Source organism: Balaenoptera acutorostrata, chromosome 11, assembly GCF_949987535.1.
Source record: "Balaenoptera acutorostrata chromosome 11, mBalAcu1.1, whole genome shotgun sequence".
Taxonomy (NCBI): Eukaryota; Metazoa; Chordata; class Mammalia; order Artiodactyla; family Balaenopteridae; genus Balaenoptera; species Balaenoptera acutorostrata.
Window position 1 is genome coordinate 58,361,271 of NC_080074.1, and position 13,296 is coordinate 58,374,566.

At 41.3% G+C, this 13,296-nt stretch overlaps 1 protein-coding gene across 2 annotated transcripts in view; it reads left to right on the forward strand.

The window, feature by feature from the left end:
• LRIG3 (leucine rich repeats and immunoglobulin like domains 3) overlaps window positions 1–13,296 on the forward strand; it is a 46,043-nt gene that overhangs the window by 14,828 nt on the left and 17,919 nt on the right. For both annotated transcript variants that reach the window (XM_007179716.2, XM_007179715.2), the window contains exons 4-5: window positions 12,216–12,347; window positions 12,901–13,044. In XM_007179716.2, the coding sequence (XP_007179778.1) occupies window positions 12,216–12,347; window positions 12,901–13,044 (276 nt within the window). The remainder of the gene's footprint in view (window positions 1–12,215; window positions 12,348–12,900; window positions 13,045–13,296) is intronic.

The window sequence follows — 13,296 nt, forward strand, 5'->3', positions numbered from 1 at the left end:
ATTCTTTAGTGTCCACTTCCACCACCAGAATGAAACTTTATAAAAGCTGAGATCATGTCTGTTTTTGTCCCCGTTGTAACCCTGTCATGTAACTCAGCGCCTGGCATATGGTGGCCACTCAGTCCATGTTCGCTAAATGAATGACTGAGTCAGTTTCCCAGTCCAAATTAATACATGGTTAATTGCAGAAGAGACTAGTCAGTTAACCTTTTTGTTCCTGCCTCTCTGTACACACTTAAAATTGTTTTCATTAACAAAACTTTGTTCCAAGGTGGCAACATTCTTAGATTTGACTTGGTGACCCATTGGGCACCTTTCTTCAATGATGGCTCTTGGAGCCCATAAAATTGACCCACAGTCCCTCGAACTTGACCTTCCAGTGTAACTTGCCACAAGAAGTCCTGTATTACCAGTGTTTATCCTGAACCTACAGCATTTTCTCATCCTTTCCCTCAACTTCACGTTAGCCTTTTGTTGGCTGCTTTGAAGTATCAAATACAGCTCCTGCCAGAGACTTCTCTCTGCTTGTGAGGCTTGTGCTTCCAAGACAGACAAAACAATAATGTTACAGCAGTTGCTTTTCATGACTGGGAGGCAAGATTCAACATGTGTCTCTGTCCTGGCCTAGTTACTTTTCCTCCTTCTCTCCCTTCTTTTACTGTCTGTGCTGTCCTCCATAGCCTAGAGGTATGGGCTCTAGTTGTTGGTTAGAGAGAACAGAACAATGAAACAGGGCTCTAACCAACACCTCCCCTTTTCTGTCTGGCTGCAAGTTGCTTAAGTACTAAATTCAAAACATGAAAGAAAAGACAGTTATAAATATTAGCACCACCTTTCTAGCACTTAAAGTCACCTTCCTGGCTGTCTCCCTTCCTCTCCAGAAAGCTTCAGCTGCTGGATAGAGCAGTCTCTAGAGTGAGGCTGAAGGCAGCATGAAATATTAAGGTAATATTCACTGCAGGTACCATTCAGCACAGGATAAACATGGTATACATTCTTGGACTGTCAGTTTTACAATGCACAAACCATTTTAAATTTTTTATAACAAAACGAACATACGGAGTTAGAATCAAAACGAGCATAATTTTTTTTGAAAAAAATAAGATGCTTTTGTACTTCATCACCAATGGCCATGTCATCCTGCATAAGATATTGGCCTGGGAATAGAGGGCAGTACTCTTTAAAGATGAATGCATGTTTACAGAATCAGGACTCTCATCAGTTCATCGTATAAATCCCTCTTTTCTCTTATTCTCCTCCTCCTGTCAGTCTTGCTTTCAGTTCCTCACCTCTATCCTCATACAAGTATCAACAAAAGGGTGAAGGGAATTAGAAATGGTTTACTATATTATATAACTGGTCAGAACCCATGTCTTGTTAGTTTTGAGTGTCTGCATGCAATCCTTGTAACTTTGAATTGGAAGAGATATTTCTCACTGAAGGGAGGTTATGCAACCTCCCCTTGAGCCCTTCCGGGGACAAAAGCTCACTCCTGGGTGAGGTGCTGTTCCATTTGGAATAGTTCTGATTGCTGGGACTCTTTATTTGTTAAGCTGGGCTCTGCCTTTCTGCAGTTGCTGCCTATCGTCCTAGGTCTGTGCACCAGGGAGAACAACTTCAGTCTATTTTCCGCATCATAACATAATACTGACAAGTCTTAACCTGTAAGGTCTTCTTAAAGCTTTCTCTTTTCCTGGCTCAAGTTCCATTTCCCATTTTCTGTACGATGTGGGGTCTAGACCAGTGCGGTCCAGTAGTGCTTTCTGCGATAATGGAAATGTGTGCAGTCCACGGAGGTAGCCGCTGGACACATGGGGATTGAACACGTGAAATGTGGCTGGTGTGATGGAGGAATTAAGTTTTAAATTTCGTTTAAATTTAAAGAGCCACATGTGGCCAGTGGCTATTATGCTGGACAGTGCAGGTCTAGACTCTGAAAGTCCTCCTGTCACCCTCGTCCTTTAGCATGACACTAAACTCCAGTGCCCAGAGCAAGATATTGAGATGTGGTCTAATGCAGAATATGGTGGACTGTGTCTCTTGACCAGAATATGGGATGTTAATGAAGGATAACATTATATTAGCTTTTTAAGGACCATGTTGTATTATGGGCACATACCAGGTTGCGGTCAGCTGAAACCCCCAAGTCTATTGTCATTCTCGCACGAATTGCTTCCAAATAGGCCTTTTTAAATGATTGATTAAAAATTGAAAACACTGCCTTTCCCCAGCTTAATTTCTCTAGTTGCTTCTAGACCATCACTTTAGTATATTGAGAGGTTTGGGATCATATCATCTAACGGATGAGGTTTGGGATCATATCATCTAACGGATGAGTTGCACTTGATTATTCACATCTCTATTCATATTCATACAAACGTTGACAGCACAAGGCCACAGGCAGCCTCAGTAGCAGGCCACTTAGCATCTTCCCTAAAGGTCCATGCCAGTCTCTGAATAAAGACTAGGGATGCAGACTCACTCGTCTATGTGATCATCACCACCGCATGTTCTGTGTCTTATTCACAAGGACAAGTTAAGTACTTGGTGAGATCAGGACATTCTGTGTTCGTGATGTTCCTAGTCCATTGGTCTGTGGACCACATCAGAAAAATAAAATGACATTAATTTAGCCTGATGTGTTCATACAGGATTAATCCCCTGTATGAGAACTGTTTATTAATTTGAGGTTCAGAATAATGATGCCATGTTTTCTGGTTCATAGTGTCATCTTAAGGTAAAATTTACATAGGCTAATTTTTTGTTAGACTATCTAAGTTGAATGATGTTTCAATTTAAAAAATTACAATAACTTTTGTGAGGGAAGGTTTTTAGAGAAAAACTGGTCTTATTCACTGATCAGATTCCCATTAAAGACGTCCTATCAGGCATGGTGGACTGAGCACATTTGTTTCACTCTGCTCCATCCTAGAACCCCCTTAAAATGAAAATAAAGGACTAAAGTGCACACCGACAGGAACAAAGAGAAAACAGGAGAGGAGACAGTCCGAATGAAAGATTTCATTAAAATCTTTCAAGCAAGCACACAAGTTGTAAATGATTTAGAGAGAGTGGAGTGAATCCCAAAAGAAGCAAACGCTTTTTTGCTGCAGAAGCCCAGGATGCTTCAGGAATTCAAAGTCGGTAAAGATAGGGATGCAGAGTAGGACTGAAAATGGGGGATTGGTGAAAACTCTTTTATAAGAAGCAGACCTCCAGGTTCCCCCTCCAGAACTTAAGGCCCAGTGACCGACCCTCCCTTGATGGAGGCAGAAAACTAGAAGTTTACTCTCTAGAGAGTTGAAACGAAGTCTCTGGAATTTGGGGCACAGGCCCAGCTGGGCAAGGGATGGGGATTGAGGGCAGCATCTTCTGCAGTCAGGGAAATTAAGTCTGATCTGAATAGGAGGGTGACAGTTCTCCCCTCAGCTTATGTTCCTGTTCACCTTCCCAGACACTAGCAGTCAAGCTTATCCCCACCAGCCCAGAGGTTGGAGGATCTGAGTGATCAGACAGGTGCCTGTGGATCCATCGTGAAACAGACCACCTGTGGTGAGACTCACCAGTCAGCAAGTCCTTACCTCACAGCCCTCAGCAAGCTTTCCGGGACTGCTTTTTACTAAATATGAGTGGATAGCCAGTGATCACTGTCTCTTGAAAGGGTTTGTAAGAATAAAGTCAGAGTCTGAAATACATAGGAAGAGGAAACCAGAGACAATGGAAGGAGAAGGGAACTTCAAAACAACTTAATATCTCCAGAGAGAAGAGAGATGTTATATCCACAAAATAAGAAAAGAGTAGTAAATAATAATAATAAAAAGGAATATTTCAGAAAATAAGAAAGGGACTCTTAAAAGTTAAAAATATAATAACAGGGACTTCCCTGGTGGTGCAGTGGTTAAGAATCTGCCTGACGGTGCAGGGGACACAGGTTCGAGCCCTGGTCCAGGAAGATCCCATGTGCCGCGGAGCAGCTAAGCCCGTGCGCCACAACTACTGAGCCCACGTGCCACAACTACTGAGCCCACAGCCTAGAGCCCGTGCTTCACAACGAGAGAAGCGACTGCAATGAGAAGCCCGCGCACCACAACAAAGAGTAGCCCAGCCCCTGCTCGCTGCAACTAGAGAAAAGCCTGCGCACAGCAACGAAGACCCAATGCAGCCAAAACAACCACCACAACAAAATATATATATATATATATATATATATATACACACATATATATATATAAAATAATAACAGACACTTTAAAAAGGTAATAGAAGTGTTGGAAGACAGTTGAAAAACTCTCAGAAAGAAGAACCAAAAGATAAAAAGATGGAAAACTGGAGAAGAAAAAATAAGAAAATTAGAGGATCAACTTGGAAATCTAATTGGAATTCCATGAAGAGACATCTATGGAAATAGAAAAGAGGAAATTATCAAAGAGGCAAAAAAATTTCCCAGAGCCACAGAACACACATTTCTAGGTTGAAAGACCCTACTGAGCGCCAGCAAATGGAAAAAAAAAAGACCTACACCGAGGGACATTACTGTGCTCTTTTAGAACATCGGGTTTAAAGAGAAGCTCTGAGAGGAGGAAAAATAAAATACACAGCAGGTCACCTGTAAGGATAGATAGTGGTTCTCCCCAGTGTAAGCCTCACCGCATCAGCATCACCTGGGAACTTGGCAGAAATGCAGATTCTCAGGTCGCACCCAGGCCTACTGAAACGGAAACCCTGAGTGTGGGGCTCAGCAATCTGTGCTCCAAGAAGCCCCCCACCCCCAGTTCTGATGCCTGTTGCAATTTAAGAAACACTGGAGTTGAGAAGCAGAATGGCCGCTGGCTCCTCAAACTTGCATCCTTGAGTGTTGTGATAGGGTAAAACAGTCTTCAAAACCCTAAGCAACATGGTTTCTAATCTCAACTTGGTACACGCCCAACTGTCAATCCCATAAAGACATTTCCAAGTATGAAAAAAAAAAAAGTACCTCTACAGATGGTTTCTTAGAAAGCTCATGGAGGATATGCCCCAGGAAAATGAGGGAGTAAACCTAGGAAGACTGGGCAGCCAGGCAGTGGGACTCCCCTAGGAAAGAAATCCCCCAAAAGTGAGGCCAGGATCTGTAAGAGGCTGCAATTTTATATGATGATTATGTGAAGCCTCTGTAGCACATCTGGTCATTTGCTGAATTGTCATCCAAATCCACAACTCCTTAGAGCTGGAAGAGGACATTTCCTTCCATTTCCTTCCACTGACATTGAGAAAATCAAGGTTTACAAAGTATGGTAGAACAAGACATACAACTGGGAACAGAATCAAAATCTACTTGCTGGGGAGCTGTGGTATGAACTGCTGCTTCAAAGAGATCCTACTTTTGACAGGTTGATTGATGTATGGAATCCCAGTTTTATGTTTACTTTTTCTGGCTGGCAGCTGTGGTGGTCATACCACTTTCTGATGGTTGTATGCATCTTGAACCACAGTGGAGGTACATCCTTATGGACCAATCTAAAGCTTGATCTAGAGTTTCAAGACTAATTAAGACTATTTGGTCACTTCAGCATCTTGAATCCATTCATTTAATCCTGAGTTTGGGGAACCAAATATGAATCAGAGATTTTCTTCAATCACAAGTAAATCACAAACTTGTGGGGAGACTCAAACTCACAGCTTAACCATAGCAGTGGTTTGACCTGTGAAAATGGCTGTGGAAGACCCTGCCTCAAAAGAGAGGTAGGGAAAATTTTTTTAATTTTACTAAATAAAAGTAGAGTTAATTTTTATTGTATATAATTCAGTTATTTCAGATTAAAATAATTGTTCAGTAAGTGTCTTGTTTAGGATCCTGTTGTCTTCTAGGACCTGCCCTTAAACTTCTGTTTACATAAAAGGACTAAATAGAATTTCTATTTGGGGATCAAAAAAGGTTTTTTATGTGGTGTAAATGAGTTTCCTACTTCTATTTCTTTTTTCAAGCTTACATGTATTATAATTGGCACATAACTAGGGGTCTGATTATTGAAGGATCTCTGTATTTTAAAACATTGTGGGCAACTTTATCATGTTCACAATCCAAAAGATAATTATATTTTATGTTGACCTGACTTTTAGCTGAGAGAACGGATTCTTTGCTCCTTACCGTGGCTCCTTTGCTGCTTAATATCACTGCTTCATCAAGAATCTTTCTCCTTGCAGAAGCTTCCTCAGTTGGCTTTATCCTTTGATGCCACAGGACCAGTGGACCGGTCTAAACATGTGTTCTTTTAATGAAACTTCTTAATTATCTTTTTAGGAAAAAAAAAAAAAGATGAGCAGAGACAGTTTATTTTTATCTGCATGGGAGAGGTTCTTTGCTTGCTAAGTCTCTCTGCTAAAAGAAGCCTAATCTTATGGGGTGTTAGTTATTCCAGCCAAGGTAGTTTTCAAGGAAGCTTTTTTTTTGGTGGGGAAGGGGGGTAGGGAGGGGAGAGGAGTTATTGTTGGAAATATAAGTGATCTTTAATGTGTTTGCAAAATGTCGTGTTTTCTTTAACAACTTGTAATACCTTTATAAATGGTGTTAAACCAGTTGCTTACAATTTATATATAGAAATCAGTATTTCCTTGGGGCCAGGCCAACTGTCCCAGCCAGTACCGTTAATGTGCTTGCTCTATGGTTGTACAGAGTGAGCACGGATTCAGCAATTTGTTGGCTGCAGTAACTGAATTGGATTTCAGGGATGTGGTCAGAGTAATGCATTCTAAGAAAGGGGGGCATTGCAACATGTTAAAAAAATGGTTTCAGATTAAATTTCACTGCACATACCCTCTCTAAAAGGAAAATGCCACACGTGCATACCTTCTCTAAATAGCCAAATTTGCACGTCTTTACACATCAAGCTGCAAAGCCTTCAGCTGCCTTTATGTTGTGCAGTAGGTAGGAGACACCTGAAACTATTGACAGAGATTTCTTATTCACCAAGAAGCTACACTTTAATTGGTTTCAGGAATTCCAGTGTGAAAAAACCTGATATTCCGGTTCCTCACAAAGAATATTCCACTGTGGGACTCTCTTCTCCGACTCCAGAAATAAACTCATACCGTTTATATCCACTTAGGTGTGCATGAAGTTCTTTTGAGACTCTCATGCTTTCTGGAGATCACAGTGAGTCAAAAAGAACCAATCATCATCGTACCAAGTGGTCAATAACCTCATAGATTATATTTTACTGTTATTAATCTAGTTCGGGTTTACATTTATTACAAGTGTTCCGAGTATCAGAACAAATGCACACATTTCTTATATATAAGAATAACACATTTGTCCATGTTCCTGGTGATCACAGACATGAAAATGCCAGAGCTGGGCTATTCTGGTCAGTAGCTTCTCACACCTGAGCAAGAGAGGACCCTACTCTGCTTTTGAAGGGGTCCCCCTGCTTTAGAGGGCCTCTCGTATAAGTGGACAGATCACAGGGGTAGTGAGTAGTGTGGATGGAAACTCCAGTAGTGCTGAACTGGGTCCCAGTGTCCAGAGGCTGCAGAGCTGGAAACCTGAGCCTGTATGTCAGGGGAGGGGGAAAGCATGGCCTGTGCCCTGGAAACCAGAGGAAGAACGGTGCTTCACCCCCAAAACAGGTGTCCAGGCAGACCGTTGCCATTATCCCTCCATCCCTCCTCTGTCCTCTGTCCTTCCTCTTGCCTGTGCCCCACCCAGTCTTTCTCCCCACTGCTGCCAGAGCAGTCTTTCCAAAATGCACATCGAATATTGTCACCCCACCATTCGAAATCCTCTGTCCTCCTTCCTCTACTTGATCTTGAGACAAAGGCTAAATGCCCAACATGGTTTACAGGGTCCCACTTGACCTACTCTCTTCTCCTCCCAGCACCTCACTCCTCAACTTCCTTTTTCTCCAGTGTCCACTGATTTCCTCAAGGGAAAGAAGCCTTGCCTTGCTCTCAATTGCTTCTGCTTTGAACTCTAGCCTTCTCCTTGCCACGGGAAGTTTGGCTGACACCCACACCCCTCCCATCACTTTTTAGGAGACTGTCCTTTGTTCTTCCACTTATCCCTCTGGTGGCCACTCCCTTTTGCCTGCCTGTTCTCCCCCACTAGAATTTCAGTGCTGTGAGGTCAGGGACCATATCCATCTTGTTCGTTGTCAGATCTTCAGGACTCTCAGAGCAAATATTATCATGTAAATATCATGTCGGGTTTGCTTCTGCTTAAAGGTATTTGGCAAAGGCTGAAAGGTGAAATTAGCGACGAAGTGAAACCATTATTGTTGAGCCTGAGAAGCCAAGGCTGACATACCTAGGCCTCCTGTTATTCCCATGGCATCTGAGAAGCCTGAGGGAACCATCTGCATTCCAGCTGACCAGGCCCCCAAGTCTGTGTTTGTCTGTAAGGGACTGGTTGACCTCAGCAATGATTTGACCATGGAACGCCTTGACCTCAGCAATGATTTGACCATGGAACGCCTTGTACTATCAACAAACATAGATGACCAAAATATTCGTGGTCCTTACGATGGATTTGCACAAGGCTGAAACGCCCTCCTATGCTCAGAGTACAGATTTTTGAACAATGGAAAGATGACATTTCCACATTAACTTAAGTAATGGAAAAAGATAGCTTGTTTTGTTTTGTTTTGTTTTTTGTTGAAGGATTGCACATTTCCTGCCAAAAATATTAATTAACTGCAGTGCTTTAATATGTTCATCAAATTTGGCATTTATCCATAATTGGAGAAAAATTGAAGCCAGAGTTGAATTGAATCTTTGTCTCCTAGAAGTGGTTACTTGTAACCCACTCTATTAAGAAGTATGTTTACTTTGAGGGTTTTAGGTGATAAAAAGATTTTTTAATCTAGTTTTTTAAGGTAGTTGTCTTTTTTTTTAAACCCTTCTTGTTTGACATAAAGCAAGTTTTTTTTTTCTTTTTTTTTAAACTTGTACATATTAGGTGGTTATTTGCCAGTTAGTCTGAGAGCTAATATGAAACTGGTATTTGGACTTAATTCAGTTCCATTAGAACAGAGTTAAAATTTTGTGATACAGGGACCATTATCCTGGCAGTTGTAAGGGATTTTTGTGCTGGGAAGAAGTGCTGACAAAGACTCACTGTACAGGCTCTGTTTATAACTGAGCACTTTCACACTGCAATTTAGGAGGTGTGCAGCTCAGGAAATTGCTGGCTTTGGCTGGAGCATACTTTAACTGCAAGGAAAATTTTATTCGTCACTCAAGTAACTGGCAGTTTTAATACCTTGTTCATAATTACCTTATAAACAAACGAATACACAAACCAAAGATTGTATGGCCTGTTATCTAACTTGTAGCCTTATTTGAGCAGCGTGATAGACACCTGTGGGTCTCCCTCTCCCTCCCACCAGAAACCAGTTTGCTCCATTTATTGCGAAAACCTATGGCTGTTTCTTCTTGTTGTTAAATGTAAGCGTAGCTGTACTAGCTAGCCCCAGACAACCTGGGGACCAAAACCAGGTGCAGAATTTGATGGGCGGCAGTGGCTGCGGACCGGACGGAGAGGGAAGGAGATGAGAGGAGGGTGCTTCAGGGTTACTCTGCTGTTTGTGGGGGTGGGGGGCTTCCTGGTAATGCAAACATTTGGGTTGTGTGTTTAAGAGAACATTTTTGTCCCCTAAAGTGTGGTTTTCTTTAACCCACACACCCTGACCCTGAGGCCCTGTGGCTTGTCTCTTGGACTGAATCCATCTCCGGGATGTAGAAATTGACTAATTGTCTCACTTGCATTACCCTGTACCTCACAGCTAGATCAAGGGGTTTACACACTGACGAATCCAGATGTGGGATATGGTCAGAATCAGAGGTCATGGCTGACTTGACTCTAAACAAAGTCTGTAAGACTTCATGGGAACCTGAGGGGTTTGATAGTTGTGACTTGTACATGGGACTGCTAACCACCCCCCGTTTTTTTAAACCTTACTATTATCGCAGAGTTCAGCTGTTAGGGTATACATCACCCCTGCCTGTTACCTTGTATAGGATTACTTTTAAAATAGGGTTAGATTTTTGGATGACTTGGGTCAAAAAAGATGATTCCCTGACAGTCCTTAGAAGTAACATAGGGAAGATTTTTCACAATATTTTGAGAAGTTTTGTTAGTTCATTGTTATTTAAATAGATTTAAAATGTACAACCTGGTTTCTCCACTTACTGGGGAAAGCAGCACCTGGCATTTGCACACATTCAGGAAGCTGGTCTTCTACTCTGTTGGGTGCCAAACACCTGCAAACTCTTGGTGACCCTCTTTTCCTCCTGGGGTGCAAGCACAGACTGGGGGGAACCCAGTTTCCAGGGCATCCTTAGTGTTGGCATGATGATGGCTCCGTGAGCTGGTGTGGATTCCCACAGCAGTTTGGAACCGGTAGCTCAGCATTTTTGCGAGAGTGGGAAGTTGCGGGCCTTTCTGGAGGTGCATCTTCACCTCCAGAAAGTAAGAACTTAATTGCCAAAATTAAGTTGTTTGAATGTTTGAAACTGTGTTCTATGGAACAGCCTTCAGGGATTGCTTTGGGACCAATAGGGACTTACTCTGTGAGGTGGCCTGGGGGGAGTGCTTGGACTTGTTACGTTAAAAGCTCTAGTTTCCTAATTTAAACAGCAGAGAAATGTTATTATAATTAAATGGCATAATATATGAAAAATGCGTAGCATAGGGCTTGGCATCCAATGCCCTCAGCGTTATTAGATTCCATATACATTCCAAGACGGGGATAGATATATAGCCCTGCTTTAAAGGAGCTCACAGTATGGCAGAAAAGACCAACAGCGTAAAAAGTGCTGTGTCACACACAGCAGAGGATTTTGTGAAAACACATAAGAGGTGCTCCTAACGCAGGAACCTTCTGTGATGGTGAGAGGCCTGAGAGTTACAGTAATGCAAAAGAACTTAATGAACTCAAAGCACTGTACAAATGCAGTTATTGGTAAGAAAGATACACATATGAAATCTCTTTCTAAGTTTTCCCCTTAAGTGAGGGTTTACCTAAAAATGGCAGCACGTGACTCATATGACATACAGAGGTCTACTTAGAGCCTTCGATTGTTTCATTGTTCCTTGAGCTGTAAAGCGAAGACCCTTCTTTGTAGGTGGACTCTGCCATCATCCCAGCCTTTCTCCCTTGACATGTCATTTTTCCCCTGCCTAATAATGGTCTAAAAAGTCCAAGCTACCTGGTCTAATATGACAATAAAGATGGCTTGCACATCAGTTTGGTTCCTGTTTTCTAGCAAGATTGTTGTTTAATGCTGAATCTCCTCCTTGGAAACTGTTGTATTGATGACCTTCTAAAAGCTTTGACTTGGCCTCTTTTTGTTTTATTTTGTTTATCTTTTTTCATTTGTGGTCTAGTATAGTGCTCACCAGTAGAGCTTTCCACGATAGTTGGGATGTTCTGTGTGTGTACTGGCCCATTTGACAGATACCAGGCACCTATTCAGGACCTGACATGTGGCTACTATGACTAAGGAACTGAACTTTAACATTTAATTTTAATTTAAATGTAAAGAGCCACATGTGGCTACAATATTGGACATCATGGTCTGGTGTTTAAGACAGTTAATGCCAAACTTTTAAAAAATCTAATTGCTCCCAGAGATTATTTAGACTGGTGTGCTCTTATTTTTATAATATTCAAAGCCTTGGAGCGTATCCACTGGTTTTGAAGACTATGGCCATGCATTGAAACTTGCTATTTCCAAAGAAAAAGAGATTTCTCTAGGATGGCTTTTAAAAAGCCCAATCTGAAGAGTATTTTAAGTTCATTGGCACCTGTAGTGTGTATGCTTTCCAAGAGAAGAATTAGAAATGCATTAGGACTCAAGAAGAAAGAATAGGGAACTAACACACCAGTGCCTGGAATGCCAACTTGGTGCTAGTCATTTCATATCCCATTTCATAAAATGATAAGGAAGAAAGACTGTTAACAAAATAACAAAGAAAAATCAGTTTAAGTGCATTGCATTTAGATAACCACAGCTGTTAAACACACCCAGATTTATATAGGAAAGCTTTTCATAATTCTAAAATTATGATTTACTATTTAATGCAACATTAAAGTGACTAAAGAGTTGCTTTTTAACGTGCTGTGTAGAACAATCAGTTTTCTAAATTTCTGAAGAACGAGTTAGAAATAGAAGATATTTTTCACCTTTCAGATTGTTGTACCATTAACCCTGTTATCTGTGCTATTCTTTAAATCCAGAGCTGGAAACAAGATTGTGGAAATATTACCTGAACACCTGAGACAGTTTCAATCCCTCGAAACTTTGGACCTGAGTGGCAATAATATTTCAGAGCTTAAAACTGCACTTCCACCCCTACAACTCAAATATCTGTAAGTCGTTTTTAACAGTTTTCACCTGTGATGAAAATATTGTGCTATATTAAAAAAAGGAAACAACTTTAAGATAGGGACCAGAACTCTGACCATTTCTTACTGCTGATGGATCAAAAATGTAACTTTCTTATTGACTGGTAATTTTCTGTAAGCGCGAACAACCACAATCTTCATTTTATTCTTACACTACTGGATTACAAAAATTGAGACTTCCTTTGACTCTTATAGAAAAACCAAGTGCTTCTGTAAAAAAATAATCAAAATTAAACCCCTGGTGTATTTCATTAATAAATGAATTTCACAAAAATTGGGTAAGGGTCTCTAACAAATGTTTGTTATCTTCCTATATTTTAGTCACTTTTTCCCCTAGAGATATGTGTGAATCACAGTCAATATTGGCCTGCAAGGGCCTAAAGAGTTAATTATTTTAAGTGCCCATTGTTACAAGTGATGGGTAGGTTCTCTGGAGAGTCTTTTATATACAGAGAATACATGCACTTTAACTTCCCGAAGAACCAGAAAGAGAAGCTCATCTTCAGACTTTCAACAGGTATATCAACAGCAACCGAGTGACATCCATGGAACCTGGGTATTTTGACAGTTTGGCCAACACACTCCTGGTGTTGAAGCTGAACAGGAACCGGATCTCAGCTCTCCCACCCAAGATGTTTAGACTGCCTCAACTGCAACACCTGTAAGTAAAATGTCCTCTTAGATTCTGTTTCCTCACCTCCTCTAAACCTTTGGCACCTACCCCCTAAAATCCACAATGTGGCAGAAGGAGTTTAGAAGCAAGGATGTAACCACCTTTCCTCTGAGAGCTGGAGTTGTAGAATCACTGACTTAGAAAGAGCCTTAAAAGTCACCCGGTACAGGCTTCTGCCTGACAAGGCAGGTTGGATTGTTCCTGAAAGAGTGAGCAGTGTAATCATTGAACAACCTTCGT